Raw genomic sequence first — 22,851 nt, 5'->3', positions numbered from 1 at the left:
GGGGGGGGGGGCTAGTTCGGGCCTTCCCACCAATCTCAGATATTTAGCATGATAGGCTCAGCGATGCATGGAAAGAATCAGCTGAAAAAGTCAGGGATTACTGTGCATCCCTCCTCCAACCACACACATTTTCTCGAAAGCGCCTTGCTACCACATCGTTACAACCCATACACCAACACTCATACACCAAAATGTTTTACTTTTTGCTGGAAACCGTCCGCAGCTGCGATCAGTAGGTCCGGAGACATCAGTTTCTAGAAAACGTGATGACGGGGTTAAGCCTGATCATCGGTCAAAACTCTCCCGCTGTCCAAGTAAGGTTCATTGATCGTATGAGTCTTATTTGATAGATGAAGCTGATTCCTGCCACTGCTCTGCCTCCATGTCAATGCCTTCTGGATCCACAAAATCGCGACGCAAGGCCATTCCCCAAATGTTTGACTGGTTTCGGCAGCAATGCTGGAAAGTGCAGTACAGAGGTGGAATTGTAAATACAAATGGCCAGTCTGCGAGCAGGAAAAGTGATGCCTGGCTCTTCAAGGACGCTCTGTGGAAATGAGCCGACCACATTGCGAACGTGGGCACGCAAGTGTCTATTACATCATTCCTCGAGCTAGTAGTATCGCAGTTTTTCACTGGTCGTTAGAGCGCGGCCAAAATTATCTCCATCCCAAACAAAGCCCACAATCACCGGCGGATCCAAAGTGGAGAAGCGGAGCCATGATGAAAAACCAGGTGAGAATTCGAATTTAATGTTTTTGCTTAATTGTGTTGCTTAATTGGCCTCGATATTGTTCCACCTCGCCCCACCCTTGCAAGATCCGAGGCGGTACCCGCCGTTGACCTGAAGCAGCAGCGCCACCGTCGGCAAGGCCTCCCGTCAGCGCGCAGTGGCATAATTAGTACGCCTCGAATTACGCCAGTGGCCCTGATGCATAACGACGCGCGGTTGGCTGACCCCTAATACCATCGGATTCTCCTTACTTGAGGACCACCGGGTATGCGCCGGACACCGAAGCGGACCACCCCAGAAGGCCCCGCCCCGTACGCCTAATTCTGAATGAATGGCTCATTGGCTGCGCACAGTCGGACACGCGGGTACTGGGTGGTCCCAGGCACGGCACGCGTAAGGGGAGGAAGGAATAGGGAAAATGGACTCTTCCAGGTACATCTTGCTAAATGATTGTCATCCATACCTCATCACAAATAAATTGGCAGGACGCATGTTGACTGCACTTTTATCGGATGTGTAGGGAGTGCTTTCCGGACCAGATGTCAACAAAGCGCCAGTTTCCCACGTGTAACCTCCCCTCTGCATGTAGTAGACTCGGCCGGCGGCGCCTGTGTGGTCGGCCCCGGGCGACAGCGCACGGGCGGCCAGCTGACGACCACCCAGGAGCGCGCGCCGCATCGCCCGGCAGTACCTCCGCGCAGGAGATACCACGACGCGACCGCCCGCGCTGAGGACAATCAATTTGCGCTGTGTGGGCGGCCGCCGCCCAGACGGTGGGGAGTTGGGGTGGTCGCCACCCGCGCGCGTCGGCAGACCCGACGCGAAGCGCTGCCGAGCGAACGTGGGAGGTGGGACGGACCAACAGCGGAGCGAGCCGGAACGGGATCGTGTTTACCCGGACCCGGCGGTTGCGATTTGGCAGCGCTTGGGAGGCAGATACGGGGCTGGCGTGGACGGTCCCATCACGAAAGGAGGGGAGGACACGTCGTTTATTACTGCTGAAATGGTGGCGTCTGTGACTTAGGTTCTTACTCGTAGAAAGATACCTACGTAAACGGGAAAATCATATTTACATAAATATTAATACGGGCTTAAGCGTGTTTAGCTTAAGCAATTGTTCGGGCCATCAATTCGAACAATTACACCGACCAGTCAACCCACCCATGGTGGAGCTGCTTATTCGGATTTAAATGAATACAGAGTAGGTGCTGATGGTGTTCCAGAGCCAAATTTTCAAACATCACTTGTGTGTGCTCTTGACAAAAATTAGGCTGGTGGTTCCAGACGATCACAAACCTGAGTAATGTCTTTTTAGTAACATTAAATCCCCTGTTTGATATTCAAGCCTATCCAACTTGAGAACTGCAAAGAAAATCTTAACGAGTGATACGGGAGGGGAGGGGTTGGGGGGGCTGCCCCTCTGATCATCAGGTTTCATACCTGCAGAACAGAAACTAAGAGAAGCGCGCCTCTGATAAGGGGGCGGATAAAGAGGCACTAGCAAGGCAAAGGGTCCTCGAGCTTAAATCACTCACAGTCGAATCACTGACAGTGAGCGTTGTATTTGAACTGAGGTAGACATCTGGGCTACTAAGGTGGTCTCAGAGGTCATTTCTGAATCGTCATGAGTTGGAAAGAACTACACTGAAATAATATTCTGGCGATCCCTACCCAAATGTCCCCCACCCCCCGCCCCCATCCCCTACCCGCAACACGCTGCGGGCATGCCGATGACATGGCTGACGTAAAGGGGCTGGATCATTTGCCTCGTCTTACTGCAACATTTGAATGTAACTCAGCCCACTTCACGTGTGCGAGAAGCCGTGACAGCATTCCTCCCTTCTTAGATGCACTGGCAGAGGCCCGGGGGAGTGTTTCATAACAGCCGTATATCAAAAGCCATCTGATGTTGGAGCCACGACGAGAGCCCGCAGTGGATGTTTCGAAAGACACAAAAAGAGTGTTGTTAAAGTATCTGTTCGAAGGGCTTTGCGTACGTGTCCAAACTATGCTCTTACACACTGAACTCAACCGTGTCAAACAAAAACTAGTGAACAACAGGTACACGTATGGTGAAGTGGCAAAAAATATATCAATTGCCTGATAGTTATTCGCACCACCGTCAAAAATCTACAGACCATTCCATCCACATTACATAGGATCGTAACTAGATGAGTTCACCATACACAATTGACGAGAAGGTATTGAAATGTATTGTGTCTAAAAACTAACAGAGATAGACGAAAATATGCTAATATTGCAAATATTTTGCAAAAATTCCAAAAATAGAGACATCTTGATGAAAAACAAGCAAACCCAGACAGAGGTGTTGAAGCGCACCAATGAAGTATGTAAATCTTCTTGTCCCAACGAAGATTGCAGCATTCGTTTCGCATCCTACATGGTTGTAACATCTTTGTCCCAATGCCTCAGAATGCATCTCACGAAAGGAACACCGAAGAGACCACATGCAACGCGACCACAGTACTCGCTTCAGCACGCCAAATGCTCGCATATAACATCGATATTTTAACATTTGCAAATGACACAAGAAAATTCAACATTCTTGAAGCTTTACTCACTCTATACCTTCCACTAGTGCTACACAGACAAATCTATCAAAACTTTTGAATTGTCTCTTTGGGGCATTATCGCCAATAAATTACACAGACAACAAACTGACAAACTGACTGACAAAACCACGCGGGGATCAGGTCATCGGCAGGCAGTATTGGGTTCGTTACGTTGATTGTGTAGGTCACAGTGTGTGATGTCAGTGATGCTCCTTGCACAGCTAGAGGTGATCTGTTTTAATCATGGCAAAACGGTGCGTAGTATAATCCCATGAAAACCCATCTGCTGTTTGCATGCTCGTGTTTTATGGTCTGATTTCTAATATGTCAGTTGCCAACCTGATATGAAGACTGCCTTTGAGAACGGATGTGGGATGAGTCCGAAACGTTAAATTCAGGTACCTTTAATCCGTCAGGCAATGTGAAAAGCAACGTTTGGAAAGTAGAAAAGCTTGGCCGGGAGCTATTCAAAAGCACAAAATGCCGCAACATACATATATATATATATATATATATATATATATATATATATATATATATATATGTATATACATATATACACACACATATATATATATATATATATATATATATACACATATATACACACATATATATATATATATATATGTATATATGTATGTATATATATATATATATGCTCCTACATACAACGTTTGCAATCAGTTTACCACACAAGCTGAGCATGGATACAACTGACAGTGTGAGTAGTCGATTAATTAAAAGTCACTTGCCAGTTATGTCGTCATATGCTGTTCATCAAAGAAAAATCTGGCGAGTGACCATTGTCATACGACTCTTTCTCTCATGCAAGATGGCCGTAGCAGCAGAACGCTGTGTTAGCCATAGCGCTCTTCCTCGTTTCGCACCTATACGCCGGCCGAGCCTTACCTGGTAGTTCTTCATCTTGCCGCCTGTGGCGCTGGTGTCAGTAGCGGCATCCAGCGAGAAGTTAATGATCGCCGCTTCGCCGTGCTTGGGGTTCACAACATGCACGCGCTGCATCTTGGGGACGTAGCCCGGGGCAGACACGGTGACCTCGTACAGGCCCGGGGTCAGCAGACGGTAGTAGTCACCGTCGCGGACTGAAAAAAAAAAATGGGAAACTCGGGTTGTGCTCCGCATGGCGCTACTAATGACTGCTATTACAAGTGCATGGCATAATCAATTGTCGTAAAGCATTACCTATGGCATCGCTTCTAGTCGCAGTTCGCGCTTGTTTAGCACTGTCACGAGGTTTTTAAGCTTCTCCGACGAGGGCTATAATGACACCAGTGAAACATTTACGGATTAAGCGAGATTCGAACCAGAAACCCACGATCCGGAACAAGACACGCCATCAGTTGCGTAGCTTGCGACCGATCATTAATCTGGTAGCTGACGACACTGACCGGCCGATTTTTGGTAGCTGACAACACCGACCGGCCGATTTTTGGAGGCTGACAACACTGACCGGCCGATTTTTCACGGCTTCATGAAGAGGACGAGCAGCTGTTGTCCTATCATTTCACTGCGTGCGTGGGCCATAAAGGCATACGCTGTGCAGAATTGTGGTTTGGACGGCCTGGTACGGCCTGAACTTGTGAAGACTAGGAGGTATTCTTGACAACGCCGCCTTGCCAGGCGAGCTTGGTAGGGGTGCAGCCATTATTTTCTTAAAGGGGGGGGGGGGGAGAGCCCAATGGAAACGTATCACACCGATTTTTAACACTTTCTGTCAGGAGCCGTCTGTAGTGAAAACCCAGTAGGTGGACCTCCCCCCCCCCCTCCCCACTTGTCTGCGCCTCCGGGGCTTTCAATTCTGCACCTCTTAACTGCACGCGCGCTCTGCACGCGTTCCCTATTGGCAAAGTACCTACCTGAGCTGCTGTCTTTTACGTCGCAAGTGCCCACATCATACACGAGTGACCAGGGGCAGCACCAACGGGGGGGGGGGGGGAAGGGGACACGTGCCCTTCTATCGTCAGATGCGGTGTGCGTCCACTCCTATATTTACGACCTTCTTTCGGGAGAAAATATGCCCTTCACACAGATTTCTGAGGAGTCCACTTCACATCGGCAGTTCACATAGCTGCAAATGCTAGTACGATGCTACTAAAATTACAAAAGACCACTGGGCAATACTTCCCTACACTGACCGAGCGCATACAATACCTTCCACGCTAAGGCTAGGAGGTGACTGAAGCATCACGTGATTGCAACCTATAGATAAAACGACATATAGACATTACAAATATGGACAATATATTATAGACAAAACGACATATAGACATTTGTAAACGGAAATGTGAAGCCTGATATCGAATTGGTAGAAAAAAAATGGTAGACGTACTACAATGTAGCATTTTTAATTCCCCGGGCACGGCTGTTATTTTTGTACGCCCTCGCCAATGACTATTGCGTTTTGTTACCACTACCGCGGTCGTGTTTCTGCAGTAGCTTTAGAACACTGACAGCAACCGCTCTGTAATTTTGTGGATGTTTTATGTTAAATTTTTTGAAGCGTTTTTGTAAAATATTTATAACCCATTACGTCACTGAGATGGCAATCCAAGGGAAGAAGGATAATCCGAAGGGAAATGCTTCTGGGCTTAGCGAAGAATACAAAAAAAGCACACGCACACACAAACGGTGGAGCGAAATGACGCAAAATTGTCGCCACCTCGTATCCAGTAGAAATCTTGAAGTTCTAAGTCGGTCCCTTCGCTGGCCGAGGCTAGTCTGAAGTCAAAGTTAAAAAATGAGTGCCCCCCCCAAAAAATAATATGTTTAGGGATGGACAGATTTGCTAAGCATTGTAGAAGTGTCCAAATTGTACAAAGACATGTACATTTACTGATTTGATGTAATCTTTAATCGTCCTATTGTCTATAACTTGCAGAAGAATGGCAGAGGAACTTTGACATTTGGCTCCTATGAGGAAGATTATGGCTTCGTGCCTGAGGAAATGGTACTGTCCTCGCGGCCACGCCGTTTTATGTTCACGGTGCGCTGCAAAGCCTTTAAGGGGGGGGGGGGGGCACAAATGCCACTCACCAGTCGAGGAAGGCTTTCTATTCTACGCCACCCATGAATGCACAAGACTTTTTCGGATTTCATCCGAACATTTTTGAATGATTGGATTTTTGGGATCCGAGCTCATGCTAAGCAGCGCTTGTTACGTAAGCCCCTGACTCGTATCATTCGATCGTGTAAGTTCGGATCAACGCTTGAAGTTGGCGGTGAAAGTTTAACGTGCCACAAGGCACAGCACAGATCGCCCTACTCGCTGTCATTACCTGACCTTTAGCGCGGCCGCTGCCACCGGCCACAGGCCATACTCATCAAGGACAAATAGCGAGCGCCTAAGGCAACTCACACCCACGCCGCCACTGAACGGATGGATGGTCGGAAGGCAGGCGCTCTAACCAGGGGTGCAGTCAGGATTGTCAGGGAAGGACCCGGAGCTTGGAGAGCACGGCGAGTTCTCGGTGAGTTCTGCCCGGATCTCGGTGTGCACGCTTTACCGCGATTTTGAGCTCCTGTCGTGAGCCATCTATGGTGAAAACGAAAAATTCGGGTCGAGGAGGGGGCCTGGGCCGCCCAGACCCCTGCCTTGGCTGCGCCCCTGGCCTCTCGCGACACCCCGCTTGTCCGGGGCAGGCTGCATACGTCAGCCACGAATGGGCCGAGAGCCCCGTGGGAAGGGGGACCCCGGCCGGGTACCCGCGCATGCGCGGGTTAGACCTCGGCGGTTGCCCCCCCCCCCCTCCCCAGGCGCATGCACGTCTGTCCCATCGCTAACCATTTCCATCATCCCATAGCCCTGAAATGATCATGTCTGGTCGAAAGGGGTCTAATCCGAAAAACCAAAAATAGTGAAGGAATTAAATTGTCACGTTGTTACTCCATTGTTACCCCATTGCGCTCTGACATGTAATTTATGTAACCTGAAAACACCACTTTTCATTTTTTGCTCCTTACGCCCGTCGCATTATTCCGGGTCGCGCTACAAGCTACTTACGTCAACGCTACGGAGGCGCCCAGGAGCAGCACCACCCGAGGGGCAAGGGGTAAACTACCCCATGTCATTTTCCAGGGGGGAAATATGCCCCCCCCCCCCCACAACAACCCGTTTTCCTCAATGTGAGGCATTACGCAAGCGAACCCATCCCGAAAGTCATCAAACTTGATCGTCTTCTCATGACACTGCCCGCCAGTTTAGCCACAGCGGAATAAAGTTTCGCCACGCGGCGGAAGCTGAACACTTGCTCCACTTAGTGGTGATGCAGAGGAGGATCGATGCAACAGCAGTGTGTCGCGTGCATCGCCTTCGCCTGGATCGACTTGATACAGCCCATGCCGCTCACTTTTGTCAGTCTGAATACATCACGTCAGAAAACACTGGCTGAGTTTAGGGCGACACCATAAACGGTGTTGGTGCAGACATATAGGGAGTATGCAAACTTTGTGATGCTCAGGCAGAACGTCGTCGTTGGGATGCTTTTGATACCACTGTCGTAAATACCCATGTTTATTAAAAGCTTTTACTTTTCCATAAACAAACAACTTTTTTAGAGTCGGGCGTCCAAGTCATTGTTGGCTGCGAGTTAAAAACATATGAAATGTCGCCTTGTGGAGCTTTTTCCATGGTACATACTCACGTTTATGCACTGATACATTGTATCACCAATTATTCGAAATGATATCATCCATTGTGCGGGGAAATGGCTGCGAAACTGCGGAAAGATTTTTTTTTGGGGGGGGAGGGCATTGGGCAACGGACGTTCTTCCACGCCGGGAAGGCAGGGGGGTGATGCCCTTTTATTTATTTGTTTCCGGTCATCGCACACACAGAACTATTCATTTTTACAAACCCAAATTTTCCAAAAGTTGTAGGTCTCAGATGCTGCCCCATCCCTGGCTCGCGCCCTTCCATGTCTTACGGTGGCGCAGCACAAGGTACTTAAGAAAATTTCATAGCAATGATCATTTACAAGAAAGTTAGTTGCTAAACGCAGGATTTCTCACTCATCTTATATACAAGTGTCGTTGTTTTGGTTTTACGACCTCGCCTCTCCCCCCCCCCCCTCCCCTATCAACAGGTGGTGGTGCCGCCCCTGCCAGTTACTATCTTCCAAGCCGCAAGAGCTGTTGTGACGCGCTTGCCTCTGACGTCATAGGTTGCAACTTTTGGACAGCTGTTGGTGGTGATGAACACAGACCTGGCGGATGTTATACTCACAGGATGTGACGTCATGTTCGATGTTGTAGCTCCGGGAGGCCGTGGAGTTGAGTGCAGTGACATTACGAACAGCGATGGTGGCGCCACCTATCGGAGACCTGTTCTGGGCGTCCTTGACGATGCCCTTGATACCGGTGTGCACCTGCGGCAGCCAGGGAGGTCTGATTGGCGGAGGGATGGCAGTGGAAACTGAGATCTTTGCAAAACTTACTTAAGCGGCACAATGGTGCCATCTAGTTCAATGTGATTAACATTCACTCGGAATATTTCCGTGCTTGATGCAGCTCTCTGGGCACCTACAGTTATGAAAAGCGCAAATCATTGCGAGCTAATCAATTTCTTTCACTGACATTGTCATCCACGGCCAGATCCACAACCGTCCAGCTTTCCAGCAATCTGAGTTGTGAGCTGGCGCGTTCACCGCATTGGTGCACGCTGGCCTGCCAAATTCTCATCCATCGATTAATCAAACCCATTTGCATGATTCCCGCAACTTTCCACCTCTCATAGCTTAGGTTAGGCTCTCGCCGCTTAGATTTCCGAAGCCGTTTGGTAATGTCCTCTATGTGTCATAGTAATCACTTCCGATTCAAACCGTTTTGCTCGAACCATGCCGCACGAAACATATCATTACGTTATTACGCCTCTTACTGGCAAAATAAAAGGGAGCACGTGGTTAATGTCACTGCAACAAAACCATGCAAACGTCGTCACTCAGACTTAATCAGCCATGGTGACGTTACTGACGGCTTCATTCCCGCACAACGGACCGCCCTTGCCCAAAGTCAGGAGATAAGACAAAACGTGTATTTTCTGAGCTTAGTTTATTGATAAATCTTGCCTTTTGGCGTCGTATTCAGTATCCGGTACCGATTCCCATAAAGTGATGTTGGATCTACTCTGAGGTAATGTATTCACAGAAAAGACCAGACAAGCATTCTCTGTGGCATACGTTGTAAAGTGTTGTCATGAATCTGGCAATGTGGACTAGATGCGTTTTCTTGTCGCGTCGGTATCCATAAGCTCTGCAACAAATGCTTCCGTGGTGACAACGCATGACCGTGTTTTCCGGGATCTCTGCCTCAGTGTACAGGCAGATACCAAATGAAGGCGTCCAGAGCGATGCGGGGTAACCTAAAGACCAATTTTACATTATTGTACCTGAATTTGGTCCGAATTATGTCAAATAAAGGGATGCGACTGCTCACAATCCGGGTTCGCTGCAGCATTTTTTTTTGCGTTTTGGCAGGATAAGTCGCATTCAGGAGAGATTCAGCAATAGATGCAGACTCATTACATTGTCGCCATGCCTGTGGTGTTTTATTATCGTAACATTGTTGCGCCAGCTGTTGTTTATACTGCCACTGTTTTGTGAAGTAGGTAGTGACTCACGCTGCCGCACTGAGAGCAGCGTTAGTAGCGCATAAATAAATACTATAAAGGCTCATCATCCTAGACAGTGAGATCAACGCTGTTTACCCAAACATCCAGCCAATCGGCTTCCCGTTAAAACGCTTCAACAGCCGTGGTAGACAACTGTCCCATGCTGGACGGAAAGTAACAATGACTCTAGACCTTGCACCCTCGCCAGTTTGTGTGGTTGTATAGCCGCCAACGGCAGATGTGTAGCGCAAAGAGAAAATAGGGCCTTTCCCAATTTGATGTGGCCAATCGCATTTAGGTTAGTCCTTTGAAGCTGAATCTTAAGATGACCTGTCGGGCATTGCAACGTGAATGTAAAACAGCTTCTTTGTCAACTTCATGCAATATATATATATATATATATATATATATATATATATATATATATATATATATATATGAAAAGTTATTTCCAAGGTGGCGTGACGCCGAATGGAATGTGTCACATCGCACCCTCCTATGACCTTTGCCCTTAATGGCATTGAAAACAAAATTTGCGGTAGCACGTTGAGTTTGATCCCAATTAAATGTAAAAAACTATGATACTGTTACGTCACGCGACCACGACCTTGGTTAACCTTTTAAAAGATCATGGAAAAAGATGGCGTGCAAAATGCGAACACTATGTTCCTTCAGAGCCACTGGGACTATTGCACACGTAGTCGCAATCTGTCGCGGAAGCTGAAGACCTCCAATGGACCCCTGGGGATCCAAAACAGTGGTCAGTGGAGAGGAAGGGAAAGGAGGGACGAATGACTTATCGTTCTTCCTCAAGGTCAAAACTGATATCGGTCACGCTCGTTATACGGCGCAGCTTACATGTAGCATACATGGTGCGTTGATTCTTGCTTATCCACACTTCTTTAGGTCACATCCATTTTCCCTCAGGCCAATGATCATCTTAGTAATTCAACAATGTCATCTCCGTGTTCCTCTGCGGACCAGATTTGTTGAAGCAATAGGCACAGCACCCTAGCGATGCCATTAACATCCAAAACAACGTCGTCTAACATCATGTGATCACCACTCGTTGGCGACGCTTGGATGGCCTTCAGGGTAACAGCCCTTAGCGTTAAAATATTGTCCAACTTTAAGCAAGGTCAAAAGGTCAGCCTTTGCATTCGGCAGGCCGACTCCCACGTGATGGACTGACAGCGGACGCCCACCAGGCCAATTCTGCTGATCTTTTAATCCCCCAAGGGACCAGCCATCGGACGTCTAATCGCCACTCTATGGCCCCGCGGTGCTTGGCCATGGCGAAGCGAGTGTAAAATGTCCCATAATTCGAAGGAAAATGTCGATGAGGAAAAGTTAAATGGCAAGGCGTTCTATGATGCGAGAACACGGCTAGTTCCTTAATCAGTTGACGGATTGATGGAGAGGTGACTTTGTCACCGGAAGTGGTGTATTTCAACGTAATAATTGTAGAACACATCAATAATGAAAAGGGGAATCGATTAAGCATGGCTTGGATATGAACGTGTCACATGCAAGAACAGAATGGAGAGGACAGAGAGCGGCTGCAATAAGGCTATGAATTTGAGACTCACGATGGTGTGCAAATCTCTAAAGCAGGAAAATGGATCTCGCATATGACGTCAAGGCGATAAACAGTTCAGTACAGACCGATGAACACCGTCTGCGAACAATGCAAGAAAACGAGCTTATCGTGTTCTATGTGACTTGACTTCATACTACAATTTCCATGCTTCAATTTGTTCACTTATATGTCAAGAATCTGTCAGCGAAGTTGCTTGTTATGAGTATGCTTAATGGCCCCAACGAGGAGTGGTGTTGCCACATATGTTGTTCGTTCTTTCGGTTTCGAAGTCCAAGTCACCTGAGACGTGCGGCGAAACAAGATAAGAAACAAGCGTATTAGGGAGCCACCCGCCCGTTTTACCTCTTTTCTTCAACGCAAACCCGCCTCTGTTCCGTCCATTCAACGTACCTGCCAAATGAAGTTGAGCAGCGCTGGGAGGTTGTCCTTCCACTCCTGCTCCAGCTGCTCTTGCGGCGGGTACTTGTCGCAGCCCAGTTCCAGCGTGATCTCGAAGTCGTTGGACGCGAGGTAGTTGAAGTCCTGCATACCTGAGGACGTTCACGAAATGTGTAGGATGCGAGAGCGAGAGCGAGAGCGAGAGAGAGAGAGAGAGAGAGAGAGAGAGAGAGAGAGAGAGAGAGAGAGAGAGAGAGAGAGAGAGAGAGAGAGAGAGAGAGAGAGAGAGAGAGAGAGAGAGAGAGAGAGAGAGAGAGAGAGAGAGAGAGAGAGAGAGAGAGAGAGAGAGAGAGAGAGAGAGAGAGAGAGAGAGAGAGAGAGAGAGAGAGAGAGAGAGAGAGAGAGGAGAGAGAGAGAGAGAGAGAGAGAGAGAGAGAGGAGAGAGAGAGAGAGAGAGAGAGAGAGAGAGAGAGAGAGAGAGAGAGAGAGAGAGAGAGAGAGAGAGAGAGAGAGAGAGAGAGAGAGAGAGAGAGAGAGAGAGAGAGAGAGAGAGAGAGAGAGAGAGAGAGAGAGAGAGAGAGAGAGAGAGAGAGAGAGAGAGAGAGAGAGAGAGAGAGAGCAGCAGCAGCAGCAGCAGCAACAGCAGCAACAGCAGCAGCAGCAGCAGCAGCAGCAGCAACAGCAGCAGCAGCAGCAGCAGCAGCAGCAGCATCACAGCAGCAGTAACATTGAAGAGCCTTGTTGTGGCGGAAAACCCAAAGCAAAACGTAGAAAAACGTTACGTCCAGAAAAACGTTCAGAAAAAATGGCATTACTCGATCTCCAAGGACAGTGCATCAGAATGTCTCAATGAATCCATAAAATTGGCGAGCATGATCTTCCATATGCTACATGGAGAGTTGGGCATAAGTATAACACTATTTGCTCAGTCCTACGGTCTGCGAAGCTATCTAACTTAATTTTATTGCATACCCATCTCATTCATTCAGTCGGGAAACATACTCCCTTATCTTGGACGCAAATGCGATCAGCCTCCCTCCCACCCCCTCAATTATACACCGGCTACTGAGCGCGTCCTTGGCAAGCCACCATCATACGCCACCTACTAAGCACGCCCCTGATTGTACCACCAATTACACATCGCCTTTTAAGCACGCCCCTGATCAAACCACCAATCACAATCCACCTGCTAAGCACACTAAGACCAGCTAAGCTGATCAGACCACCAATCACACTCCGCCTACCTCCAGCCACTGTGTACCAAGCCGCCCCATTGGTGATGCCGCGCTGACAGGAGAAGTTGTGCGAGCCCGAACAGCCGGGCGTGCTGGGGTCGCCCATGCGTGCGTGGGCCTCGGCGTAGGCCAGGGCCAGGCTCCTGCAACGGGCAGTATGATCAGCGTGGTGCGCCATGGCTGGGGTAGTATAAATGAGTTATACTTGAGGTCGCGGGTTCGAAACCTAGGCAGTGGCTGTGGTTTTGGTCCTTGACGCAGCGATGGGCTCCAGAGACGGGGATCCAAGTGACCGGGGACTACGGCTGATGAGCGTTGAGTATGCCTGAGTTGATTTCTGTGTTTTACAAACTAGGCTAATAACAGCTTCGGCGATGCCAAGGAAGCCTTTTTAGCTAGATGAAAAAAACACAGCTTGCACAGGGAGCTCAGACTGTGCTCCACAATATTTACGTAACCTTGTCACAGGGTATATATTTTGAGTGAATCAGTGGTATTAGATCATCCTCGGCCGTAATCAGATATATCCGATCTGTACAGGAGCACGAATTTTCGAGATCCTCTAAGATACCGAGGGTATTTATGGTGACGGCGTTGGAGAGACGAGATTATCTGTGCTCTTGATCCTGGCTGCGTTTTACCCTGCATGATGAGTGGTGCGAGCACTCAATATGCCTAAGTTTGATAACGAGATGTGCAAGTCAGTGGTACAATGAGGCCTTAGTGGTTAGTGGTAAAATTAGTGGTAGTAGTTCGATGCACAAGTCACGATTTTCAGCATGTTGCGCCGGTGCGTTTAGTTCTACTTTTCACGTGGCGCGCTAGAATGCATTTTTGGCGCGTCGCCACACTGAAGTTGGCGGTTACAAGGTCTTTTGGTGTTTTATGACATTTCGGTGCGCACGAGCTGCCGGACCAGTACGGTACAGAATGTTATCGATTCAAGTGGCACTAAGTGTGACGTCAGTGTGGCGTCGACGACCAAATGCAGATGCTACTCACTACCCTACTGGTGTCGGAACAGGCACAACTGCGCCAATTGGTAGCTTGTGCGTCTTGACTTCCCAGTCGGTGCCGGCGACGACCTGTTTTGTCAGGTTTGACATGTGCTGATGTAATGTATGATAGCGTGAGCTCTCCGGCAGTGTGTGTGTGGGGTGGGGGGGGGGGGGGGGGGGGGGGGGGGGGGGGGGGGGGGGGGGGGGGTGGGGGGGGGGGGGGGGGAGGGGAGGCCTGCGCGATACAACTAACAAAGTCTTAGGACCCAATCCCACCTTATTGTTTTTAAGCTTCTCTGTTGTGTACGCTTGTGAGGTACATTAAAAGGAGTAAAGTTTCATTAAATGGATTAAAGTTGCGTTAAAGGGAGTAAAGTTTCACACTCGAAGATATTAAACAAGTATTAGATATCACAAACATGCTCACTTATAACTATCTGTATGCTCTTCAAGCGGAAAAGACTGCTCCGAACAGCGCTATTCTCTGTTTATTAAATATGCTCCTCAATGCGTCGCCATTTCATTACGTCACTGTGCATTGCACAACATTGATTGAGCGCCAATTGACAAGGCCGTTTTACATTTAAGCTTGCTCACGAGGGCCAGAAATAAATGCCTGGACAACTATGTTTTCTTGGCCTTGATCGCCGCATGGCTGACGGAAGTGGCAGGATTTAAATGACGCTTATATGACGTTATGAATGCCAAGGTGGCTTTGAAAGACTCTCCCCGAAATGCTCTCCCCATTTTCCCAGACGTTAACCTCATAAACTGGAGGACCTTGGGTCTTAAGAAGGGCAGGACTGTGAACAGCACTGGAAGGTCTTCAAGATGGCTGTTTCAGGTGCAGAACGCCATATAAATGTGGAGCACTCCCTTTAGGTATTGTGTTAAACACAAAACCACAAAGCGGTAGCACATTTGAGTATAGCACACTGGACGGCATCGTTCTGATAGGTTGCTTGGTTGCAGGATATTACCGCAGGAAATATGGTCAGTCATCATCGAGTCATAGATTATTACAGATGTAGAAAACAAAACAAAGTGTAAGTAGCGACAGGAAATGCGTAGCAGCCCCACAATATCCAGGCCAATTCAGAGGTCAAGGTCAGTTGAGGTCAGGCACGTTATGACCCCAGATTATCCTATGACACTTAAGATACCGGTGCGGAATAAGGTACGACTGAATCTAACTCCGTCCCTATGTATTACAAAAACTCTAAGTGAATTGAACGTAGCTGAAGAAGTCCGAGAACTGGCGCATGACCTGACACTTAAGCACTTAAAGCACATATCTGAAAACAGATCATAGGAATGTTGTATTCGTCTGGCTGGACTGCGCTGAGCATCTCCGCTAATCGTCTATGCTCCATCTAGTTCATAAGGCATGGAGTCATCAACGCAAAATCTGCAAGGAACTGGGAAACAAGGGTGCCGGCAGTGTAGTGGTCAACGCGTATGCGTTAACCACTGCGCGTCTGGGAAACCAGAGGTACGGGGTTCGATTCCCTGCGGTGTCCGCCCTTCCTGCCAAGGTGAGAGGCAGGCGACGCCATATAGGCTCAGCAGCTGAGTGCGTCGTAAAGCCCCAATGACATGACAGAACTGGGAAACACAATGCCGAGGTTAGCAAGGGGATTAACAATATCTTGCGTCCCCAAAAAGTTTTTATTAATCGAAATCATCTCGTTGCCCTCATGCAACAAAAATCAAAGCAGCACAAAATGGTTAAACCGACCAAACATCATCTTAATTGGTCAAGTATGAGGCTAAAACGACATCACACAGGTAAATTCAGGCACCTTGAAAAGGACATAGAATCAATGTGGATTTGTGCTAAAATTGGCATCTTTTCGTTACACGCAGCGTGTGGGCGTGTGACACCGCTTGATCAGCAAAACAAAATGGGTGTGATGGTCGGATACTTGCGCAGATCCCTGAGCTCATCTGCGGCTTCAAACAGTGTGAGGTAAGCTTTTGTTGACACTCCGTGCCCATCAAGCCGCGATCAAAGCAAATGAGGCGGGCACAAATTGCCTGCTTTTATCAATATGTCGTGAGATGTCCCATAGGTCAAATATTTCGTGCCCCACGTATATCCTCGGAGCTGCCAAGGCATACAGGACACCAAGACCTTGAGCCACAATCGTAAATCGTGCATCTGCACCTGAAGTCACCAAGGTGTATAGTGCACCCGCACGGTACCTGAAGGTGCTGTCATCAGGCGAGCCGGGAATAATCAGCTGGCGAAGTGGACCGTGACTCGTCGTAGGGGTAGTTGGCCACCAGGTCCCCGCCGTGCATGTTGGCCGACAGCACGAACGGCTGGTCCACGATGTAGCGCATCAAAGCCACAGTTTCCGGCTGCGGCTGAAACCAAGATGGCGGTGGTCAGCCAAGATGGCGGCGGACAGGCAACATGGCGGCGATCAGCACGCAGTTTCGAGATGTTTTGGAGGCAGGATCGGCAGGACCAGCAGGACGGCTGGATTTAAAAAAAAAACGGTTAAGGTATCCTGGCAGTGGGCAACTATTCACGAGCATGAAGCAATCCCGGGAAAGGTACGAAGTGGTTTCCGGAAAACATCGTGTGCAAAGGTCCCAACAGACACCATCAGGTGATGACGCTGGCCGCAATGAGGTCATTGGTCACTGACAGCTGATGGCAGAACACAAGATGGCATAAGAAGCCCACGCGCTCCATAATGTCAATTATCATCATCATCGCCGGCAGCTGATGACGTCACATGATGACGGTCAAGAACTGCTGACACCGACTGCGGGGCTGGAACTGGCGGAGATTGCGAATTCTGCGTCAAATAGGGAAACAGGTGCCACGAAAGGAACGCCTGAGTGTCGAAGAATTATCCCTTGCTGGTCTCGCTGCAAATCCATAGACAATGGCGCGGCTAAAGGGGGGGGGGGGGGGGGGGCGTTAGGCGTTAGTCTCATAGACACTACCATGGAAGTTCCATGTAGAGCCCAACAGTCCGAATTTAGTAACAAGACTGGCGGATTGCCAAGTGAACCCGTACGGTATGCAGCTGAAGCAGATGTTTGAGGCAACAGGACAATTTAACGCCGATTGCTCTCATTAATATGCTAGGCATTGTACTATTAGCGTTTGCGGGTTTGTGGGATCTCTCAGTTTGTTCGCAGTGCTGGGACTCCCTGGTAAAAAGTCCCCGTCGCAAATCATGGTAGTCCCCTCCCCGTCGCAAATTTTGGCTGCACACCTGCAAAAAGATCATATTTGATGTGGGCATAGAACAAAAAGATCGCATGTGTTAGTGAGCAAGGACTGAACTGAACTGTAAAATGGAGATACATAATTATATGAATAATTACATAAATAACATAATTATAAATTAAAATAAGCAAAAATGTTTATTATTAAATAATAAATATTTATTATTATAATAAACAAATAGAATAACTGAAACAGGATGCACAATAAGACAGATAACGACGCTTGAAAACAAGCGGGTATGGATCTAGGTTGTTAACGCTGCATTTTTCAAGCGTTCCAACTTGGCAGTCAAGCAAGTTTTATAAATCAGCCACCTTTTGCTCAAAGTATCGGGATCCTATCATTCCTAAGCAAAATCGCCTTCATCTGATCAAGATGCCGCGATGTTGTAGTTTGCGCTTGGCAGTTAGTTATGTATGACTGTGCCAATAGAAATCGAGCTAGATGCGCGGTTTACAGACCCCATCACTGACGGATCTGTATTCTCGGATTCCTTAGTTCATGACCTGGTGCTAGTTCTTCACCACATAAAGAAAGCCAGAAGTAGATCCAACACATTTTAATCATCGACGGTGTTCAGTCGCCCAGGTCTGAAAATCGTCGCCCATGTTGCGTAGGTGGGCGCATGCGGTCTTCAGATTTTTCGCCCGGGGGACAGACTCAAGGTTTAACTTACGTTGGTTACCGTAGATAATTTGGTTACATAATGCCTCACGGTATCTTATCTAGGTTGTCGAGCTGTGCTTTATGTTTGTTGTGAAGCGTGATGAAATCACTGGCTGTCGCCGGGTGGCATTAAGAACAACGTACACATTGTGAAGGGCATAGGCTAAGAGCAAAGTACGGGTGTTCGGAGCGATATGGTAAGACGCTTTTGCATCAGACATCATGTCTTGACTGATGCCTAGTAACATCTGTTTCATTGCTTTTGGACAATTTCATATTCAAAAATGAATCTAGCGGAACAGGCATGACATTTTCGTCCCTATAATACCGACCTACCTACCCAATAGCATCTCGGGAATGCAGGTGTATGGTTCCGTGGATCTTTGGAACTTGCTACGCATTGTTCACTGTACTCAGAAAATCCAATCTTGGGCATGGAACATGCCAATGCTTTGCAACGACATGAATCCTGATTTTTCGTCTTGGGCGGAAGCTATTTCGGCACGTGCGCAATTTGCGGGTTCATTCGACTGGGCTTAACTTCGATGTCGCTCCAACGGAGCACCAAAGCGTGAAGTCTGCGACAGTAGTGCCTGTCGTCTACAGAGATCAGAGGTCCTGGAAATCCAGTTTGTTTGGAATCCAGAAATCCAATCCAATCCTGGAATCCAATCCAGTTTGGAACACAGTCAGTCTGTCGAAAATTGCACTGCGAAAAAGGCAGGTCAGCTCATGCAGAACGAGTTCGTCGCTTAATACCAGCAGAATAGTACCAATCTGTATGAGCAGGGGTTTTACTGGTGCCCAGGAATAGTTTCTGCAGCGCTCTGAAATGTCAGGCACACATTTGTCTCGGTGCATACGTGCCAGTTAGTGATAAAACTGCAAAGCACGCTAAATCCGGCAGTGAAACGCATCAGTGCATTGAACATAGCCCTGATATTCTTTTCAAATTGTATCTTAAATCCAAATGAATTACACCCCGAATCCGTATCAAATTACTACCCAGCGTCGACTGCAATCATTTCACACTTCCCGCCCACCATACGTCGGCACGAGATTTGATCACGTCGCGTCGTTTTGCAGCCGTTGCGTCGTTTCAACAATAGAAGGTTCTCAGCCAGAAATGGTTTGGAGCTGCAGAGTGTAATTTGGAGGGTTCTCGGCTGCGAAGCGGCAGCGCAGACAGAGCGCTTTCCGGAGCTTGAAATAGCCACACCGGGTCATGGTATCCTGGTGGAGATTTAAAACACTCCATGTTGCACATTCGTGGATGCATGTCGCGTGGTGCGCCAAGCGAAGCAATTCGTAAAAAATGTATTTAAGTGCAAATATATATATATATATATATATATATATATATATATATATACCTAGTAATATAGCCTACTGGAATGCAAGGGATGAGCAAATGGTAGCATAACTGATATAGTTTAAAACGCAGCTGGAAACTCTCACATATTTCCATACATGAGAGCAGTAAAGTGGTCGCACAAGTGTCATGTGAGAGCACCTTTTGCAAATACCTTCGCATTATTCGGCAGTGATTTTTTCGGCGCAAGATGCTTGGAGCTAATGCATAAAGGGGTTAGGGTGATGTCTCTTACGACTTGTTGCGCTTATCCGCACACATTACGGTGAATGTCACCGATCTTCTGAAAGCTGATAGCAAAACATCGCACGAGCTAATGCTGCGCAAATCATCCAAGAAGGAAATCACCTTTCACAAGCCGTGCTGGTCCGGAGTATTTCGTTTCGCAGGCATCAAAAGTAAGGCCAGGCCTTCATCCATTTTCCAATGAAAAGGCTTATCTGCCAGTGGCGCCGTTGTAATGCGTTTCCCCGTGCGGGCTCTTGACTCGATTTGTGGAAAATAAACTGCCTTTGAGGAGCGCTATGCGGAGCTTATCTTAAGTTCAGCCGAAGGAAAACATTGCTCTGCCACCACGGACGACAGGATCCGCGGCACGGAGGAAGGCAAAGAACGATGGACTACCGCCAGCTTTAATGCTATCGCTCGCGTCCTGAGATCGCGCTCGTTCTCGCGCAAGCATGGCTACAGTTGTGTTATGAGGAAGAGCAATGATGGCAAATAAGAATGTTTCCCAATGAATGCAAGGCGACTGAGAGAACTCAGTTGCCTCAGCGGCTTTACCGCCAGCTAGACTAGTCCATGAACGTAATCAAATTACGCGACGGCTTCTGTCGCAGTGGTTTATCGGCCTTGTCGGCGCTAATTCAATTTGTTTAAAGTCAATTCAATCCCACCTGCTGCCTCGTAAGCAGCATTTGAACTCCAAAGGATCTTTTGTTTTAAACGAACAAAAACAAAATAAAACAAAAAACGCACGCACATCACATGGCTCGGCGTACGATTCAAAAATCCCTCCACGGCGTGGATTCTTACGTATTCATCACACACATACACTCAAAGAAGTCGCCCATTCCCAATCTCTCCCAGGCCATAAACCTCGCTTCACCCATTCTCTCACCAGATGGTCCAGACCGGTGACCAGGTCCATGAGGTGGTTGTTCTTCTCGACGCCCCGGTCCTCCAGGCGGTAGATGAGCCGGTCCAGGTCAGGGAAGTCGCGGTTCAAGTCCACACCGTTGGCGTTGGGACGGCCCGTGATGTAGTTGCGACCGCCCTGCCGGCGGCGCAGTGGAAGGAACGTCACGTGCTGATGGCGCGGTAAGCTCGCAGCGTAACTAGCTTCGCGTTCTTGGGAATTACAATGTTCTGCTGTTGCATCTTCGTAATTCCGAGATGTTGCGTGAAGGTACTGTTGCAGCGTTCTAGTATTGCTGCAGCTTTGTGCGTTCTCACTGATGCACCGTTATTCTGTTGTTTCTGTAATGGGTCAATTCAGCCCCCCCCCCTTCCCTCCGCCTCTTCCTTTGTTCTGTATAACTGCGCCACCTCGTCTGGTCGGGTATATGCCGCGGCCGTAGCAACGAGTTGGCGTCATTGTCGGCCGGTTTAGAAACACCATTACCTGATTGGGAGCCACAGCACCCTGATTGAAGCTCCTTTCGTGGAAAGTCTCCGTGCTAGCGGTTACTCGTGGTGGCCGCAGGATCAATCCACTCCTACATTTCCATTATCATCTTGTTTTACTGCATCCTTCACTTGTTTTTTACATCGTACCTTCACAGCTTTTTATATTACATGTACGTTATTATGAAATTATCATCGCTGGCTGAAAGAGCTCGAATCTAATAACATGCAACACGATATATACGTTAGATGATAGTTATGCCGGGACGCCGATTTTTGTAATGCTCTCGTGCTATGTGCTCGCCGTGCTATAATGTTTTGTGATCGCTTCGTTAAATGTAGTGTTACATTAGTGCAATACAGGAACACTGTTTGCTCGTCATGCAATAACGTTGTAAAATCATCATGTCTTAATGCTGCGAACTAGTTCCATGGTTGTGCATGCTCATGAGGGTAAGATACTCTTGGCAGCAAACCGTAGTTACTCTAGTGTGACAATTACGGGCTCATATGCGCGTGTTCCACAGCACCTAGAGCAACCATAGATATATTAGGTTAGAGCTACGGCGCTGAGGTTTGGACGTTAACAGTTTGCAGGTCAACGACCGGTCCGTCGACCGCTACTCACACGAGACGAACCAATACAAAAATTAATTTCCCGCCCTTTAGACGAGTTCATGAATCATCTGCGCTCCTTCTCGGCTCACAGTCACACATGCGCGGACCCATATAGGTGAGATGGATCGATGCCATTTCCCTGGACCGGCGGCCACCCCGGATATGGTAGCAACGTGGAGTTGACCGTCATGCTTCGGGGTGACCGTTGTGGCAGCCAACGGCCGTGGCGTTGGGTTCGCGGGCATGGCTGGCCTTTAAAGGCAGTGTTCCAGATTTAGGTGGGATTTTGACCTGAAACAGCCACCCTGAAGGGCTTTCGGTGCAGCTCACAACCCTGTCCTTTTTAAGACTTAAGCCTTTCTTGTTTATGAGCTATACGCCCGCGAAAGTGCGGAGGGTATTTCAGGGAGAATATTTCAAAATCACCCTGACATTCATGGCGTCATAATGTCATGCAAATCCTGTCATTCCATAAGCCATGCGGTGATCGAGGCCAATACAAATGTAATTGTCGAGGCGTTCATATCCGGCGTTCGTGAGCACAATTTTCAGATGTGTAAGCCGTCATTGGCCCTCAATCAATGCTGCGCAAGGCACAGTGGCGTAATCAAGCCATGACGCACTGAGGGAAATATTTACTTAACAGAAAACTGTGCTGTCTAGAACAGCATTTTCCCTTAAAAAGTATACTAATAGCTATAAGTAAACTTTTTTCATCCAATCTGGCGCGTGCTTCAATACCCTCAAATGTGAAACATCCTCTTCAAGAGAATCCCGGATGAGCTGCTGCGGATCGAGACGCGGACAGATCTGAGCCGCCGTAAACGTCCTTAGTTCAGCGAACCAGAGAATTAGGGAAAGACGCGCTGCACGCCTGCGTGTTAAGCCGTGGATTCTAACCGCAAGCGAGTGTTCAAGGATGTCAAACAAGGGTGTCGAAAAGAGAACTGTTGTAGTGTATATGCGGTGTATGCATCCACGTCTGTTACTTAAGGCGTCCGATCAGAAAATCTCGAACGATGGGTCCCTTAAAAAATCCAGTAACTAAATCCAGTAACGGATCAAAGTAAATCGATCCGTCCGGTATGATATTGCTCTTTAGGAGACGAAGCAGAACCACACCCACACTCTTTATCCGGCGGGTGCGACTTCACTGCGGCTTGTGGAAGGCGAT

General features: G+C 48.2%; 1 protein-coding gene across 1 annotated transcript in view; it reads right to left on the bottom strand.

The window, feature by feature from the left end:
• The window catches only part of LOC119104600 (carboxypeptidase E-like), a 39,930-nt gene that overhangs the window by 2,887 nt on the left and 14,192 nt on the right, over nucleotides 1-22,851 (bottom strand). The window contains 7 exon segments of the mRNA XM_037228322.1: nucleotides 4,219-4,412; nucleotides 8,552-8,693; nucleotides 11,925-12,064; nucleotides 13,157-13,290; nucleotides 16,351-16,376; nucleotides 16,378-16,515; nucleotides 20,554-20,709. Coding sequence (XP_037084217.1) covers nucleotides 4,219-4,412; nucleotides 8,552-8,693; nucleotides 11,925-12,064; nucleotides 13,157-13,290; nucleotides 16,351-16,376; nucleotides 16,378-16,515; nucleotides 20,554-20,709 — 930 coding nt within the window.

This window comes from Pollicipes pollicipes, unplaced genomic scaffold (assembly GCF_011947565.3).
Source record: "Pollicipes pollicipes isolate AB1234 unplaced genomic scaffold, Ppol_2.1 Scaffold_6052;HRSCAF=7182_pilon_pilon_pilon, whole genome shotgun sequence".
Lineage (NCBI taxonomy): Eukaryota > Metazoa > Arthropoda > Thecostraca > Pollicipedomorpha > Pollicipedidae > Pollicipes > Pollicipes pollicipes.
Note: the sequence above shows the minus strand (reverse complement) of the source record. Positions and strands in the feature narration are given on the sequence as shown.